This window comes from Microtus pennsylvanicus, chromosome 1, assembly GCF_037038515.1.
Source record: "Microtus pennsylvanicus isolate mMicPen1 chromosome 1, mMicPen1.hap1, whole genome shotgun sequence".
Lineage (NCBI taxonomy): Eukaryota > Metazoa > Chordata > Mammalia > Rodentia > Cricetidae > Microtus > Microtus pennsylvanicus.
In genome coordinates this window covers 117,358,143-117,376,794 of record NC_134579.1, presented here as the reverse complement: position 1 = coordinate 117,376,794, position 18,652 = coordinate 117,358,143, and the positions used below count along the sequence as shown (strand labels likewise).

The following is an 18,652-nucleotide window of genomic DNA, read 5'->3' as shown; positions in this document are numbered from 1 at the left end:
GTTTGCACCATCATCCCTAGTAACAAATTAAACAGTTTTCAGGTATTGTGTTGGGTGGTGGGGAGAAAGTGCCTGTATTTATGTGCCAGAAATATAATTATAGGTGGTTGTGAACTACCATGTAGGTACTGGGAATGGAACCTGAGTCTTCTATAAGATCCACAAGCAATCTTAATCTCTGAGCCATCTTGCCAGCCCAAGCATAGTTTTAAAAACAAAGAAACAATATGTAGGTTAACTGATATTAATCCTTCACATATTTTCTTAAGTTTGGGGCAATAGACACCTATTTATTGTGCATTTATTTATAAATATGTTAGTTTATGTCATAACAACAACCTATCATGCTTTTTTCCCCACTATACAAGTCAGTATCAACCTTTCCATTATTAGACTTGTTGTGTATATAATTTTAATGTCTGCATAATAATCTATTACATAGATATATAATAATCAAAATGTTGATGAATGTTTTTATTTCATAAATTATCAACTACTATAAGCACCAGCTGAACGATCATTAGATGTTTACCTCTTTTTTGTTATTTTTACTTTCTTGAGGGTGAGGGAATTTGTGCCATGTTGCTTCTTTCCTGCTACCATTTAGACTCTGGGTACGAAACTCATTCATCAGGATTAGCAGAAAGTGACCCTACCCACTAGCCCCCTCACCATTGACTGCACTTCCAGGTCTTGAGGGCAAAGCTAGCATTGTTCACTGCTCAGATAAAGATCCCTGCTAAGGGCCAGGCACTGTTTAAGTATTCCATGCATTACAGTCAGTCTACATAATAACCTTCTGATAGAGTTTCAACTGTATGATTGAGTTAAATGAGCCATGTGCTATCAGAACGATGCCCTGTTCTCTGTGGTGCTCAAGTTTGATTCTACCCATCATTCCTAAATTTCCCCAAGATACCGAGGACTCCATCTTCTAACACTCAGATGTCAGCTGACAACCAAATACTGAACATTACCTATGGTATAAAATGGCAAATGCCAGTGAGTACCTGGTGTTGACTGAAATAAATGGATTAAAACTGAAAAAATATATCAACTTCTGGGAGGAACAGTATTGTAGTGGTAAGAGCAGATCATTGCAATGGGAACACATGTAGTATAGAGACTGTGGGAGCATTCATTGAGGGGGAGGCAGGGGACATTCTTAATAATAGTGCTGGAAGTCAGCTTGCAACCCCACACAGCCTGACAATGGTTTTACACTGAGCTATATTTCCAGCAGAGGATATTTATAAATACAAAATAAGAATTACATCAATTCTTTTGAAAAACTGATTCTTGACTACAATGTCAGCCAGAGTTGACCAGACAGTTGCTGGACAGATGGACTGTTTATACAACTATACAGCAGCCATTCTGCAAGCTTGTGGACCTGGTAGTGTTTTGTGACAGTTTCTACCAGGTAAATATGCATAAGAACTCCTCCTTTATAAGCTCTCAACTTAATTATTTTGCTTGGATTGATCTAACCAACTTCATTTTGAGTTTTTGACAACTTTTACAGTACACACACAGGATACACATGTTGGGAGTACTTTCACAAAAACCAGGAATGATACACAGAGAGCTCTTTTCAAGAGAAAAAAATATATAACCTGAGTTTACATGGAAGTGACTAATGGTCAGGTGATCTGCGTTATCTATAGATCCAGACCATACAAAGTTTTCACAAGCAGGACCAGAGATGGTTAACAGTCTGATGGAGGAGGGTCATCTTTCTATCTGTTGATTTCATTGGTTAAGCAATAAAGAAACTGCTTGGCCCTCATAGGTTAAAACATAGTTGGGTGGAGTAAACAGAACAGAATGCTGGGAGAAAGAAGCTGAGTCAAGGAGTCGCCATGTTTCTCTCACTCTAGGCAGACACAGGTTAAGATCATTCCTGGTAAACCAGCTAGTGGGCTACACAGATTATAAGAAATGGGCTAGTCCAGGTGCGAGAGTTAGCCGAGAAAAGGCTAGATATAATGGGCCAAGCAGTGTTTAAAAGAATGCAGTTTGTGTGTAATTATTTCAGGGCATAAGCCAGCAGGCGGCCGGGGTGCTTGGGACGCAGTCCGCCACTCTTATTACTACAACAGTCTACATGACCTTTGCATTATTTCTATGACCAGGATCTTCCCAAAGTTCCCACACCATACCAGATCCCTCCCCAGGCTTGTAAGGTAATGCAGGTAAGTTTGGCAGTGGTGGCACATGCCTTTAATCCCAGCACTTGGAAAACAGAGGTGGAACTCTGAATTTGAACCCAGTCTGATCTACAGAGAAAGTTCCAGGACAGCCATGTCAACACAAAGAAACCCTGTCTCAACAAAACAAAACAAAACAAAACAAAACGGTAATAAATGTGGCCTGTCTCTAGAAATAATCTTCTCGAAAAAAGTGACATTACTTTGAATTAAGTTTGGATATAATTATGCCTTCTTGTGCAAGGGGATTGTATTACACAGGGAAATTTTCCCCAAAATTGTACTGTGCTTGAATATGCTTACAGTAAACTGCTGTAAACTGCTGAGGGTCTGACTTCAGAAATTTGAACAAGTATCAGCTAAGTCATGTTGACCAGATTTCCTTCTTCCCTCTTGAATACCATTCCTCTGCCAAGCAGAGCATTTACAGTGACCCCCTGGAACACGTAAGGAAACAGAATGAATAAAACAGAAAATTAAAACAGATCTTGAATATCTTTTGGGTCATGGACTTTCCAAAATATCTGAAGACTCGGGTCTCTTCCTTAGGAAGGAAGATCTTTGTACAAACAAAACAATTTTGGATACAATATTAAAAGTTGTAAACTGGTCTCAGAAATCAAAACATGGTATTTATCAGTTTAGGTCCTATTTTATGTTAAAGGAAAGCACACTGAGTAAACCACAGCAGGTTTAAATTAAATGAGACATTAAAGCGAAGCAATAATGTTATTACAGGTAATAATTATGAAGGACTTTAAATCCGGGCATGATGACAAATACATGTGATCCCAGCACTTGGGAGGCTAAGGAAGGATGAGGGCCACAGGTTCTGGGCCAGGTAGACTACAGCTCCACCCATTTGTTATATGTATTCTAAGCTATGTATTTTCTCATGTTGATTAACCATGACCAGTCAAGTTAAACACTACCACCAGTTCTAATGTACAGAGCACACAGTCCATTTGTTAGGCACTGAGAAGACAGACAAGTCACTACACTTGACTACTACACTTTCTTCATAAAGGACTTCCTTTGAAAGGACAATTTCCTGAAGTAGCTATATTTCCCTCAGGACACACTTGATCTCAACACTGCCTAGGTTTCTGGTCCTAATCATGAGGGAAGGCTGACTCTCTGCTGCATCTGATGCCTAACATTCTCTCAGCTCTCTTTATCCAGAGAGGTTTTATGTCTAAATTTTCAGTAGTTGTTACTACCACATTGTAAGTGGAATCCTAACCAATGCATCAAATCATTTAGAACTGACAGTAAGATTTGCAAGAAAGTATTCCTCATGCTTCAGAATAGAGATTAAAATAACATTTCAAATTTTTATGTCTTAAGTAATCTCAATGAAACTCTTTCATGCTAGGGATACAGCCCAGTGATAGTTTGTCTAGCACTTCCAGGCTTTGGGTCCAATCTCTGGCATCACACAAAATAAAACCCACATTCAAAATACTATCATCTAACAAATAAATTTTTGTTCATTTATCTACACACTTTGTATTCTTTCCAGTTAATGTTTGACCTATGCAAGTATATTTAAATGGATTACTTGAAGTATAGAAAATGTTTCTTTGTTTTACTTTATATGCATTCTACTTGCTGTTAGCCAAAATGTTCATATAAGATGAAAAAACATGCTAAAGTTTATTCAGTGTTCCATAAGAGAAGTAAATTAAGTCAACAGTGACATACAAATTTGATGGAATATTATTTCCTATCACTTGGAGCAATAACTATTAACTTGTATTTTATTATCAGGAACAACTCATTTATTATTTATTATCAGTGACATACTCATTTATCTGCTTCTGAAGGGAATGATGAAGCTGTATTATATCTCAACTTCTTTAAGCTTTCTTAGATTTAAGGCTTGGTCAAGAATGCTTCCAGGTTAATGCATTTAGTAGGAATTTTACAAAGAACAAAACCTCATTTGTATACTTGAATGAAATTTGTTTTGCCCCCATCCAGGCAACAGAGTGCTAAGAAGATTGTAAGCATAGCTACAAGACCCAATTTGCACAGCTTCTCTTCAGCCATTCTACTCATGGTGAGAGATGGTCTGTATTGCATCAGTAGGTTCTTTCTATGGCACAGTTTGCCTGGTTAGCAATCCTGCCCCACACTGGTAGCATGAGAAGAACTGCCTTCAGCTTGAGCTATCTGGCGGATCATGAATAGAGAGTGCGGGCTACAGATAATGTCACTCTGGCTACACTTACGAGTCTCCTGTCCAGTGTGAACTCACTGGTGCCTAGTGAGGTCATTCTTGAGGATAAATGCCTTACCAGACTGACAACATTCAAATGCTTTCTCTCCAGTATGAATTCTCCAATGAAAAGAACCAAATTACATTCGTACATTACCACCACTTTATTCCTAACATTTGGAAAGCAGAGGCATATGGATCTCTGTAAATTCAAGGCCAGCCTGCACTACAGAGCTAGTTCCAGGATAGCCGAGGCTAAACAAAGAAACCCTTTCTTGAAAAGTCAAAACAAAAAAGTTAGTGTTCTGTGATGTACCCATCTATAATTCAGACACACTGGAGACAAGTTGGGCAAATCTCTCTGATGTCTAGAAGAGCCTAGTCTATAGAGTGAGTTCCAGGCCACCCATAGTGAGAGTATTCTTGAAAATAAAAACAACAGAAAACAGGAGCACATCTTAATAACAAAACATTGTAAACATTACTTTTTTGTATTGTGACTAATTTAGAACAGTGATGAAGATATAAGGCAATTAATTCATCCTTGGGGTCCTAACAGGTTTAGATAAAAAGCAAGACATATGCACAACAAAGTAATATAACTAAGTCCTATAATTCAAGTTTTCCAATCTCTAAAACCCTCCCCCAACCTCAGCTCCTGTCTCTCCTCCAAGGAGACAAGAGGAGAAAATGTTTCTTCAGTACAGAGAGTCTCATCAGCAGTCAGTCTTTTCCCTGAATGAAAATTATCAAAGAAATAAGAATTTCAGGGTATCCACTATTTCATGAGTTGGTAGCCAAAGGGAGAGATATAAATGTGTTGTAGAATATCCTTATTCATGCCAGGAGGCAGGTACCAGGGTTGGAGACAGAGGATCTTTTTTAAAAATATTTATTTATTTATTTATTTATTTATTTATTTATTTATTATATTATGTGTATAGTATTCCTTCCACGTGTGCCTGCAAGCCAGAAGGGGGCCCCAGGTCTCATTATAAATGGCTGTAAGCCACCATGTGGTTGCTGGGAATTGAACTCAGGACCTCTGGAAGAGCAGTCAGTGCTCTTAACCTCTGAGCCATCTCTCCAGCCCCAAGACAGAGGATCTTTAAGGTCCCAGTGGGGGCCACAAAGTAGGGGATGTAGAGTACTGTCACTGACAAGCTACATGAATTGACAAAAGAATACCTAGATGTATCCACCAGTTGAGTGGATAGAATACAGTCCTCATGTACACCCCAAGCAATGCTCTTGGGCATTTGAACTTCGGGATTTCACACCCAAACCTAACAATGCTTCCAAACTCCACAGCTTTTCTAAATGCCTGATTGCCTTAGCCTTAGGGTGACTTAAGTTCAAGTCTCAGGCTCTCCTCACAACCTGGATGTCATCTAGATTAACCACCATTCAGAGCACCTAACTGAAGGCTTTGCAGGCATCAGGGAAACAGAATATGACACCATTCAAACAAGTCAGATTTCACACCTGCAAGTTACTTTTCTTTCCTTACAAGAGGTATAAATTTAATCAGAGGTACACCTGACATGTGACACTGTGGGCTCCAATAGATGGTTATTTACCTTATTGGAGATAAACTCACTCTTATGGCTCTGGTTAAATAGTCAACTATCTTTAAAAGACTTTCATTGTCAGTTTCTCTCCTGATCATTCACTGTACATTTCCCTCATTTTGTGGAGGTTTTGGCTTGGAAAATTCTTTAAGCACCAAGTCTAAGTTAGCTTCTGATGCTATCAATCTTCTGGGTCATCGAGGCCTAGGTAAAGATGAACTTAGATCAGCCAATCATACCTTACTGAGATTAATGACATGTTCATGGGTCTGAATAGAAGGCTCAACACTTAAAACACTGGCTGTTCACCCACAGGGCCTGACTTTTGATTCCCAGTACTCAAAAGACAGCTCACAACTGCCTGTACCTCCAGTCATAGGGGATCAGACAGCATCTTCCAGTCAGTACTGGTTCCTGAAATGCCATTGCCATACTCACTGGCAAAACTTGCACACTTGAATTAAATTTTCTCCTTTTCTAAGATAATAGCCACATGAAGAAAACCCTTTTTAACAATATATAATCATCTGTCTTTCCACCATTTACATATCTGATTCCCTAGGAGGCCAGAAGAATGCAGCAGATCTCCAGGACCAGGAAATACAAGTAGTTCTGAAGAATCAGATATAAGTGCCAGAATTAAACTTTGGTATCCAAGAGGAGCAGCACTACTGAGCCAACTCTCCAGGTCATAATAATGCTGAAGATGAAGATGAGCTACTATTCCTTCTGTCTCCTATCACTTGAAGGTGAGGAAAGTCCCCTCTTGTTGGTTGTCAAATCATTCATTGGATTTCTATACCTCACCTTCTGAGTTTCATTGTTAACACAGTTCTCTTGATGTAAGATAACAAAAGCTTTTGTTGAAACCAGTCAGAGTCCAACCACATTATATTAGGAAAAGTTCCAAAATTTGAGATAAGATTGTAGTTTTGGAATTTCTGACACAGGGTATGTCCACAAATCCATAGCTGCAATGGAATTCACTATGGGCACCGACATGGCCACAGTCTCAGACATTGGCCCAACACAATCCTGCAAGTGCTGGGATTTTAGCCATACACCTCTAGGTTCATTTGAGGTATGTTTTTACATGACTTATCATTGAATCAGAGAATAAAAGGATAAAGTATGGCTGAAAAAGGACCATCATTGTTCCGACGAACATTAATATTTCTTGAAATTCTATAATGGAAATGTGCAACCATCTAATATGTGTACAATAATTGGGTTATTTTCTTTGCTTTATTAACTTTATGCATGTAAGAATGTTTGAACTGTGTGTCTGTGTATACACCTGTGCCATGTGTATGTAGCACTGAGAAGACAACTCTCAGGTGTCTATTATTTTCTTCCCCTATGTGAGTTTAATGATGAAACTTAGGAATTCATTTGACTACAAGTGACCTCAACTGCACTCATCCAGGATTAAAAATCATTTATGTATGTAGGAGTGTGCATATGCCACTGCCCAAGTTTAGAAATAAAAGAAAAAACCTGTAGGAGCAATATGGATCATCCAGAGATAGAACACAGGTCACCAGGCTTATCAGCAACCAATTTTAATGAAAGAGGCATTTTTTGGCATTATATCATGGTTTTTGAGAAAGTGTTATAAACAGATGTTTAGTGCCCAGGTTAAACAAATTAAAAAGATGCATAATCATATAAATATTTTCCTATGCAAAGAGGATTTATTATTCAAATTATACTGTGTTTCTCCATCCTCATATGAAATTAAGTTTACAATCTGAAAAGAAGATAAGAGTTTACTATTACAATATTCCTAATAATCTTATTTTAGGACCAGTGAAATAGCTCCATGGGAAAGGTCTGTGGTGTGCAAGGATGGAAAGTTAACCTTGATCATCATATTAAGAGGACCAAAAGTAGAAACTGCAAAGTTGTCCTCTGGTCTCCACATATCTGCATTGGTCCTACAAACAGATAATCACATTGCACACACACACACACACACACACACACACACACACACACACACACACCATAAATCTTTGTTACAAAATAAGTCTTAGTGCCATTACATTCCCTGACATCTCTGCATAATTTCCTTAGAAGGCAATTCTTCAAGCTAAAATGCTAATGGTTAACTAATGGGGATGAGGGAAGCATGGAACTTCAATATATATGTATACACACACACACATAAAACATCAAGCTACGGTATGAGATACACAGTTGAATGATGATTATCCTACTTTATTAAATCTCTACCAGATAAACAAAAACTGTTTTTGAATACACACAAGATCATTAATGTTTTTTATATTCTCTTCTATTAAGCATTTTAACATTAACATTGTGAAATTGTGTTGACAGAACAGCAAATGTTGGGAGTACATCATCTACACTTAGACTTCTACTCAGGAGGTAGACACATGAGGATCATGAGTTCAAATGTATCCCTGAATCATTACTAACATCTAAGCAAAACTGAATAAGAAATAAGAAAATCTCAAGGGAATTTGAGAAGTTGTAAAAATATGAAAAACAAAACCAGGAGCAACAACCCACCACCACTTCATAGACACTCTTACTTGAAAAGTATGATCACACACTGCCTGATATTTAAAGAAACAATGGACCTCTTAGATTATGGGGATACCATTCTACACATTATAGTAGAAAAATACCTATCAATAAGTAAAAACACAATAGATTAACAAAAATCACAGAAGAAATATAAGGACCACAAAATAAACTTCACTAAAGGGATTTGTCACACATTGAGCACACTTTAGTATCTACATCTAATGTTTCAATACAGAAACTACAATGCAGTGATCTGTACTATCAGTCTTCAGTGAACACGGTGTTTACTTCCATCAAGGCTATGATGAAAAATAAATAAAACATTACTTTTTTCTTGAAGCTGAAGACAACTGTGATGTCTAAAGTCTTTATAAAATCATTTTCAGGGAAACAGTTTTCTTCAGTATGAGTTTAATCCCTATTTCCTGACTTTGAATTGAAACACTTAGGCTTTAAAATATTTAAAGCACTAGAAAAATGGCTGGGCAGTAGGAAATGTTCACTCCCAGGACCAAGGTCTGATTTTTGACAACTTCAAGTAATTTCTGCTTTAAAATCCTAGGATCTAATATTATCAGAAACAAGCATGCACATTCACATACCCACAGAAAGACACACTGAAACCACATAATCACAATCAAAACAACTCTTTAAACATTTTCACTCATGAAAGTTTCTCTCTTGTAAGAATTCATTCCTATAATACAGGTGTTAATGCAGCTAATGGCTTACAGAGCTTTTCCTCATCATGAAGCAATCAGGTAGGCTTGAAGTATGAGAAATCAAGACTTCTAAGTTAATGGAATCATTTGGGAAGACTTATAAAATGCTGTCCTGCTGAAGGAAATAAGTCACTGGGAGTAGGCATTTCTAGTTTACACTCTCTGCTTCATGCTGTAGGTTAAGGATTTGAGTTCTTAGCTTCCTGTTTTAGCTGTCAAGTTAGACACTTGTAGCCATAATTTTTTTTTGAGAAAGTGTAACTTTGAAATCTGTCCTAGGACTAGCTCTTGTAGACCAGGCTGAGCTCAAACTCAGAGAATCACCTGCCTCTGCCTCCTGGGTGTGGGATTAAAAGTATTCACCACCACTGCCCAGCTGTGGTGTCACTCACTTTCTTTTCTTTTTAATTAATTTATTTATTAAAGATTTCTGCCTCCTCCCCGCCACCGCCTCTCATTTCTTTCCCCCTTCCCCAATCAAGTCCCCCTCCCTCATCAGCTCGAAGAGCAATCAGGGTTCCCTGCCCTGTGGGAAGTCCAAGGACCACCCACCTCCATCCCGGTCTAGTAAGGTGAGCATCCAAACTGCCTGGGCTCCTGTCACTCATTTTCATGGTGATCCTGTATCCCACTGGAACCAAAGGCCAAATTAATTTTTATAAGTTGATCTAGACATAATATCACGACAACAGAAAAGGAACTAATATAAATCAATAAAGTTTCATACCTGAATCAGTGATTCCATTTAATTGAAGAGAAATATAAAATGTAAAAGGGTTACATTATTTCAATTCATAGTGCAAGTGTTACAGCTTAAAGGGAAAGTTATCCTGACAGGCAGAAGAGTCAGGGCATACCTACAATTATGAAATGAAGGTAGTCTGGATATCTACAGCTATGTGGAGAAAGATACACAGATTTGATGTGGGATTCCCCTCTGTGTGCTGTGATTACCATTAATGAATTAAAAAACTGCCTTGGCCTGTTGATAGGGCAGAACTTAAGTAGGCAGGGAAAACTGAACTGAATGCTAGGAGGAAGGGCACAGTAAGAGAGATGCCATGGAGCTGCCAGAGACACATGCTGGGATTTTTACTCAGAAAGTCACAGCCACATGGCCATACACAGATTAATAGAAATGGGTTAAATTAATATGTAAGAGTTAGCCAATAAGGAACCGGGCGATGGTGGCGCACGCCTTTAATCCCAGCACTTGGGAGGCAGAGGCAGGCAGATCTCTGTGAGTCTGAGACCAGCCTGGTCTACAGAGCTAGTTCCAGGACAGGCTCCAAAGCCACAGAGAAACCCTGTCTTGAAAAACCAAAAAAAAAAAAAAAAAAGAAGTTATCCAATAAGAAGCCAGAGCTAATGGGCCAAGCAGTGATTTAATTAATACAGTATTTGTGTTGTTATTTAGACCTAAGCTAGCTGGGTGGCTGGGAACCAAACAAGCCACCTCCCTTCAACACTGCTAATCAGAAGTCACGTTATACCTAAAATTCTGAAGGGAAGGTATCCTGTGATGTGGGATTCCACTCCGTATCCTGTGAACATGTTTTACTGCCATTGGTTAATAAAGAAGTTGCTTTGGCCTACAATAGGGCAGAATATAGTCAGGCTGGATGAGATATATGGAGAGAATAGGTGGAGTAAAAGAGATGCAATGTAATTGTTGAAGCAGAAAGGTGCCAGAAGAGAACCTTACTGATAACCCCCCACCTTGTGTTGAGATGAACAGAAATGGGTTAATTTAAGATGTAAGAATTGGACAATAAGAATCTTGAGATAACAGGCCAAACAGTGTTGTAATTAATATATTTTCTGTGTGACTATTTGGGTCTAGATGGCTACAGAAACTGGCTGAGCAGGCTCCAACTACAATCTTGGATATCTACAGCTGACAGGAAAGCTATCCTGACTGTTAGAAAGTCAGAATATACCTGAAACTGGAGAAAAGGTATCCTGTTATAGCCCTGAAGAGAAAGATACCCTCACTGTCATGTCAGGACATACCTACAGCTGGGAAAGTACACTGGATACCCATAGGTATAAAGAGAAAGGAATCCTGACTGTGAGAAGTCTGGCTATAACTGAAGCTGTGGAGGGAAGGTAGCCTGATACCTAGGGCTCTGAAGAAAAAGGTACCCTGATTATTAGGAGTAAGGCCATACCTACAGTTGTGAAGGGAAAGTGTATTGGATACCTAAAACTATGAGGTGAAAAGGTATCCTTGTGGAGGCCCAAAACCATGAACCCATTTCCGCCTTATCTGAAAGTCAGAGTTTGAGGTTGTTGAAAATTGTTAATAGGTGTGGCTACACACCCTGACCTAAAGTCTGGTTGCTTTGCGTTTTGGACTTTAAGAGAGCCCATACTGGTAAATCCACTCCCCCTTGAGCAAAGGTGAACGAATCCAGACATACTTCTGCTACTTCTTTTGAATTAAGAGTTTGACCTAGGGAATGACTGCCTTTAGGATACTTGGTCTAGAGAGGGTTCACTGCCTGAATAACAGAATATTCTTTTCAATGATCGAGGACTTGATGGCTCAAAGTATTGAAGCAAGTAACTGTTCTAGTCTTTTGCATTATGTTAAAGCAGTCTTTTGTTCTTCCCCCTGATGTATTGGGGCAGGAGAGAGGGCTCAGTGATTAAGAGCACTACCGGCTCAACTGAAGGTCCTGAGTTCAATTCCCAGCAACCACATGGTGGGTTACATCCATCTGTAATGAGATCTGGTGCTTTTTTTCAGCCTGCAGGCATGCATGTAGGCAGAATACTGTATGCACAATGAATAAATCTTCTTTAAAAAGTATATGAAAAATATTACACAGGCATTTACAGTATTCACTGGAACTACCTCCTGATGCTGCCCTATGCTTCTGTTTATTATTTTCATTCTAATCGCCATGCTCCTACTCTGGTAAGTGGTATACTTGTCAAAAATGGTCCCTGACATATGACTATTGGGAAGTCCAGCTATACACGAGGCTGTGTTCCAGTCCAAATTGTTCCCCTAAAAGATGTAGCAATACTGCTACCCTATAAAATAAAGCCATCACAGCTGGGACATGCTTCACTCTGCTAAGAGAGCTTCAAAGCAGAGACATCCATTGCTGTTCTGTTCCAATTCACTAAGGGAGTTTCCTAGCAGAGTTGTCCAGTTGCTTCTCTGTTCCACCAGATTAGGAAGTTTCCTAAAAGTGATGTCAATTTTTATCTCAGCTTCAGCCCAATTTGTTACTTCGCAGCTTCACTGGAGTTGATGGGAAACTGTTGCAGAAATGTTGCAGTCTCTGGTGAAGAGTTGCTACTTCTGCTCTGCTCCTTTAAGGGGGTTTGCCAGCAGAGGTGACCAAAGCTTCTCTGTTCAAATACACTACAAAGTTTCTGATCACTCCAGAGAAAGGTCTTCACCCAAAACTCATTCAAGAAATTTATTTGGAAGGGAAGAATCCAGGAGGACTGCCTCTGCCAGGGCAGAAATGGGCAGATGCCAACTGAACATGTACAAAGCTTATATAGGAATTCTTAGGGGCAGAGATTTCCCAGGGAGAAGATTCTCAGGGTGGGAATTGTTTAGATGTCAATACCTGACCTTGAACAAAGCAGAGGTTGGCTGGATATTATGCTCAGGTGTTGGTAGATCTGGAGCTTAGGGATTAGCTGGTTTTGTGCTCAGGTGGTCAAGGGTAGAATTATTTTTGGATCTTGTTTCAGGGCCAAAGTGTGTTCTTTCACTGGCCCCTTATAACATTTTGAGATTGGTTTCAGGGTCAGGTGTTTCTTTTATTGGCTCTGGATTCAGGAACAAAGTGTGTTTCTTTGTCTTGGTCTTAGAGTCAGGATGTATTTCTTTGGCTCCAGGTTCAGAGTCAAAATTATATATTTCACTGGCTCTGGTTTCAGTGTCAGGATGTGTTTCTTTGGCTGGCCCATTTACCCTACACATAGGGCTTGATAAATCCATAAATTCATTTTACCATGAGTTTTGAAGTACAAACAATATAAAAAGGACATCATAATGCTAGAAAAGATTGTTAACACTGTCAAATTTATTTCTACAGAAGAAATAGTCTTGTGTTGTAGGCAGAAGATTCTTGTTCATTCCTGGCTATAGAGAATCAAAATAATCACACAGAAACTATACTAATTAACAGTGCTTGGCCTATTGGCTTGAGATTCTTATTAACTAATACTGACATCTTAAATTACCCCATTCCTAGTATTTTGTATCTTATCACAAGACTTGTGATTTACCAGTAAGGTTCCAGGGCATCTGTCTCCTTCAGCAGATACATGGAGTCTGACTCCACTTTCTTTTCTCCTCTATCTCTGCTTGGAATTCCTGCCTTGCTCTATTCTGCCCTGCTATAGGACCAAAGCAGCTTCTTTATTAACAATGGTAACAAAATATATTCACAGCATACAGAAAGGAAACTCAAATCACTGTGTATGTGATTATAAGTGTTTTGACTGAAGATCTTACCAAACACTTTATAATAAAAAGTCCTCAGTATCTTTTTCAGGTAGTCATTGTCTATTGTAATATACAAAGATTTTAACAGATTACTGCACACAAAAAGTTTTATTCCTATATAAAGTATAAAACTTTATCATACTGAATACATTCAAAGAGTTTCTATGCAGTATGATTTTTCTCATGACTTAGATTATTCATACATTCAAAGGCTTTACCATACTGATGACATTCATAGAGTTTATCTCCAGTGTGTGATCTTTTATGCACTTGAAGAGTCCTGTGAAGTGCAAAGGCTTTACCACACTCATTACATTCATAGGGTTTATCTCTAGCATGTGTTAGTTAATGTCTTTAAAACGTTTAGCACAATAATTACATACGTGATGTTTCTATCAAGTATGGTTTCCCCTATGTTTTCAGAGATCACTATACATGCAAAGGCTTTACCACATTGATTATATTCATAGGGTTTCTCTCCAGTATGTGTTCTTTCATGTGTTTGGAGACTACTGTGACAAACAAAGGCTTTACCACACTGATTACTTTTATAGGGTTTTCTCTCCAACATGGCTACTTTCATGTCTTTGTAGATGAATGTGCTGTGCAAAGGCTTCACCACACTGATTACATTCATACAGTTTTTCTCCAGTATGGGTTCTTTTATGTTTTCGGAGACTACTGGGATATGCAAAGGCTTTGCCACACTGAGTACATTCATAGGGTTTCACTCCAGTATGGCTTGTTTCATGATCTTGGAGACTACTGGAATATGCGAAAGCTTTACCACACTGATTACATTCATAGGGTTTCTCTCCAGTATGGTTTCTTATATGCTTTCGGAGATAACTGTGACATACAAAGGCTTTACCACACTGATTACATTCATAAGGTTTCTCTTCATTATGGCTTCTTTCATGAGTTTGAAGATGGTCTTGCCGTGTGTAGGCTTTACCACACTGAGTACATTCATAGGGTTTCTCTCCAGTATGGTTTCTTTTATGCTTTCGGAGATAACTGTGACATACAAAGGCTTTACCACACTGATTACATTCATAAGGTTTCTCTTCATTATGGCTTCTTTCATGAGTGTGAAGATGGTCTTGCCGTGTGTAGGCTTTACCACACTGAGTACATTCATAGGGTTTCTCTCCAGTATGGGTTCTTTTATGTTTTTGGAGATAACTGTGACATACAAAGGCTTTACCACACTGATTACATTCATAGGGTTTCTCTCCAGTATGGGTTCTTTTATGCTTTCGGAGAGTACTGTGATATGCAAAGCCTTTGCCACACTGATTACATTCATAGGGTTTCTCTCCAGTATGGCTTCTTTCATGAGATTGAAGATGGTCTTGCCTAGCGAAGGCTTTACCACACTGATTACATTCATAGGGCTTCTCTCCAGTATGTGTTCTTTTATGCATTTGAAGAGTATGGTGACGTGTAAAGGTTTTGCAACACTTGTTACATTCATAGGGTTTCTCCCCGGTGTATGATCTTTTATGCATTTGAAGATGACTGTGATATGAAAAAGCTTTACCATACTCATTTTCTTCATAAGGTTTCAATCTAGTGTGTGTTTTTTCATGCCTGTGAAGACGACATGCAAAGGCTTTAAGACATTGAGTATATGCAGAAATTTTGACTTTTTTCATCCCTACAATGATAATGGTACATGTGAAAGCATTACTACATTTAATACATTGTTGAATATTTTTATCTGTATAAATTAATTTTACAATTTAGTCTATTTTAAAGAAGAATTATATGTTGAAGTTTTATCACCATGTTTACAATCTTGTTTTTCCCCTTCATTAAGGCTTGCTTTTCATCTTTGAGGATAACTGATAACAGCCTTTATTACATGGTTTACATTTCCAGAAACTTTTTTTCTGTATGAGAATTTTCATGTATTTGAAGAGAACTGAAAAAACTCAGAGCTTTACTACTCTTATTGCATTCATAATGTTTCCTATACTGTGAGTGAAATTACATTTGCTAAGTGTACTAGGACAAACAGAAGATTTTACACAGTCCTAGTACTCATGGTGCTTTTCTGAAATGTGAGCTTGTTGATATATTAACAATGAGACTAGGAAAACAATGACTTGTATACCTGTACATCAAATTCAACAAGTATACTCAACATGGGGACTGCTATATATCTTCTATTTGTTCCGAGAGAGAGGTATGTTATATTTCTTCACTTCACTATGCTCATGTGGCTTGTATCCAGAGGAACATATGATATACTTAATAAAGGAAGAATAACAAATGTCAAGCTTCCACATTGAGTTCACAGTTTGACTTTCTGTCCTCATAGACTTTTGGTAAATGGATTGAGGCCTCTCCAGGACAGCTGCCCTTGATTTGGGACTCTAACTGCCCCCTCACCAAACTGAACACAATCACAAGTATATGGGATAAACTACCTTTTCTATGGAATATTAATGTAATAGAGAGTTTCAGAGATATACTTATGTTTTCAACATGTACATCTTTTATAATATGAATAATATGAAATAAATGCACTGACAATTTTACAGGATAGCTCTCATTGTATCATGATTGAAATGGAAATATAGGTTAAGACATCATTTCCTTACTTCTTTCTTAAAAGAATGACTTGCAAATGCAGTTCACCTATCTGAAATTAAGGTATATGATTTTGTGATAATTTTAATAATCATCAATGCACTTTGTTACATTGTTGTTTTGGTTGAAAACATAAAGGATACATTATAAATTCTTCAGGGGTACATTTGTATGAGCTTATACATGGAAGTTACCTTTCATGTCTTCTAGAACTTTGAAAATATTGTTCAATATTATGGTCTTCCCAATTATATCCTAAAATATAGTGACAGAAAAATGTATGATATATATTAAAAATTGTAAAAAATTTAGTTACCATATAAGCAAAACTTAGAACCATGCCTGATTTCTTTACCCATTCTTCTTTCTCAATCATATTACAAAAGAACATCATTAACCAATGAACACTTGTCCCCTTATTTGAAACATGAAAGATAATTCAGTCTTACCTATAGTAGTGAGGTTTATGTAGGTCTCTACCATCACATCTTTGTAGAGACACTTCTGGGAAGGATTCAGCAAAGTCCATTCTTCCCAAGTCAAGTCGACATGTACGTCATCATAGGTCACTGCATTCTAAAATATCCCATACATGTGTACAACAGAAAGCATGATTTGACAACACTGTAAATGTATACTTCTTTGACAGTATAGTCATATGATTCTGGTGCTCCCCATACTTATTCCATGACAAAGACATCATAATTTATCACCAAGTCACTTTAGAAGCAAACTGATCCCGAAGTTCACCATTGTCATTTCTGAACCATTTGAATGGGATATCACCTTGCAAGAGAAATGCCTACTACCCAACAATGAAAGATGCATAAACAGTTCAACAGTACAGAGTACAGATAAGAGAAATTGTATGAATGATTAATTTCTGACTACAAAAAAGAAACATAAGATGAAAAAGCTGGATGCATTGAATCATTCCTCTAATCCGTGTACTCAGAAGGCTGAGGCATGAATATTTATCTGCCTCTGAGTTGAATACCAGCCTAGTCCATGCAATCACTTCTAGGGCAGCCAGAAATACATGTTAAATACCTCTTTCACATGATAAAAATCAATCAAACAAACATAAAAGTTAGGAATAACACACAGGTTTTTGCTGAAGTTTCTACAAAAGTTAGGCATTCACATCAACTCTTTATTCATCTACCAGAAACCTGAAGTGCCCCAATTTAAACTGCAACATAAATAAGATTTGACTAAAAGGCACTGTGTGTTTGAAAAGTTACGAATGGACAAATGAAAACAATAGCAATTTATATGCTGATTACACATAATCAACACAGAGCAGGAAAGATGGCTCAACAGTAAAGAGTCCTGCTGGTCTTGGTACCAATGACTTCCATGGGGGATAATAACTATGCAGTACTCCAAGTGCAATGTTTCTAGTACCATCTTTTGATCAATGTAAGGAAGGACCAGGTACTCACATGGTGCATAACCATGCATACAGGTAAAATATTCTTTATAAGATAAAAATTCAAAACAAACAAAACAAGGAGAAAGAAGGTTATGCACCTGCAATCCAATGACTCAGAAGGCACAGGTAATATTAATGTCATGAATACATGCCATCCAGGGAAAGATAATGATACCCTCTGTAAAATTTAAAATTTAAGATATGGGTGATATTCACTACAATAGCATATGCTTGATAAAAACAATATAAAAACAGAAAAGTCAGGAATGCTGGCCCACCTTTAATCTCAGCACTATGGAGTCAGAGTAAAGAGGTACTCTGAGTTTGAAGCCAAACTGGTAGGTATATAGAGCTACTTTCAGGACAGCTAGGGCTACATAGACAAACCATGTCTTCAAAAATAAATCAACAAAAATAAAAACAGTAGGCTACCAAACAACCTTAGCACCAAATAGCAGCTAGTTCTACTCAACCTTATGTGATTTAGTGATAGAGTTTATGATGGTGGGGAAGTAATGACAGAAAGCTGACTGATTAGTTTCAACCACAACACAGTAGGCACAAAGAACAGAAAATGGGTTGAGGCTATAGAAACTCATATTGTGGGATTCCAATCTGTATGCTGTGATTATCATTGGTTAATAAAGAAACTGCTTTGGGCCTATAACAGAGCTATAGGACAACTCTAAGGTGGGTTGGGAAAACTAAGCTGAATGCAGAGAGAAAGAAGGCGGAGTCAGAGAGAAGTCATGTAGCCCTGCAGAAGACAGATGCTGAGAACTTTATCTTGTAAGTTATACCCACATTGCAATACACAGATTGATAGAAATTGATTAAATTAACATGTAAGAGTTAGCCAATA

General features: G+C 37.9%; 2 protein-coding genes across 3 annotated transcripts in view; both read right to left on the bottom strand.

Moving 5' to 3' along the window:
* LOC142854925 (uncharacterized) overlaps nucleotides 1–18,652 on the bottom strand; it is a 70,699-nt gene that overhangs the window by 39,698 nt on the left and 12,349 nt on the right.
* LOC142854947 (uncharacterized) lies at nucleotides 13,303–18,085 on the bottom strand. 2 transcript variants are annotated; one of them, XM_075981459.1, is made up of 3 exons: nucleotides 16,805–18,083; nucleotides 16,550–16,610; nucleotides 13,303–15,350 (listed from the first exon to the last, which is right to left on the bottom strand). In XM_075981459.1, the coding sequence occupies exons 1-3, from the start codon at nucleotides 16,836–16,838 to the stop codon at nucleotides 14,306–14,308; spliced, it is 1,140 nt and encodes a 379-aa protein (XP_075837574.1). In that variant the 5' UTR covers nucleotides 16,839–18,083; the 3' UTR covers nucleotides 13,303–14,305. The 2 variants fall into 2 exon arrangements, with proteins under 2 accessions (XP_075837574.1, XP_075837582.1); XM_075981467.1 differs by lacking the exon at nucleotides 16,550–16,610 and having other exon boundaries at nucleotides 16,805–18,085.

Excerpts from the sequence above, each read along its gene's own strand:
- LOC142854947 (XM_075981459.1), bottom strand. The coding sequence starts at position 16,838 with ATGGTAGAGACCTACATAAACCTCACTACTATAG. Across the intron at positions 16,611-16,804 it reads CATAAACCTCACTACTATAG|GATATAATTGGGAAGACCAT; the intron begins GTAAGACTGAAT and ends ACTATATTTTAG. Across the intron at positions 15,351-16,549 it reads AGTTCTAGAAGACATGAAAG|GCATGAAAAAACACACACTA; the intron begins GTAACTTCCATG and ends TCGTCTTCACAG.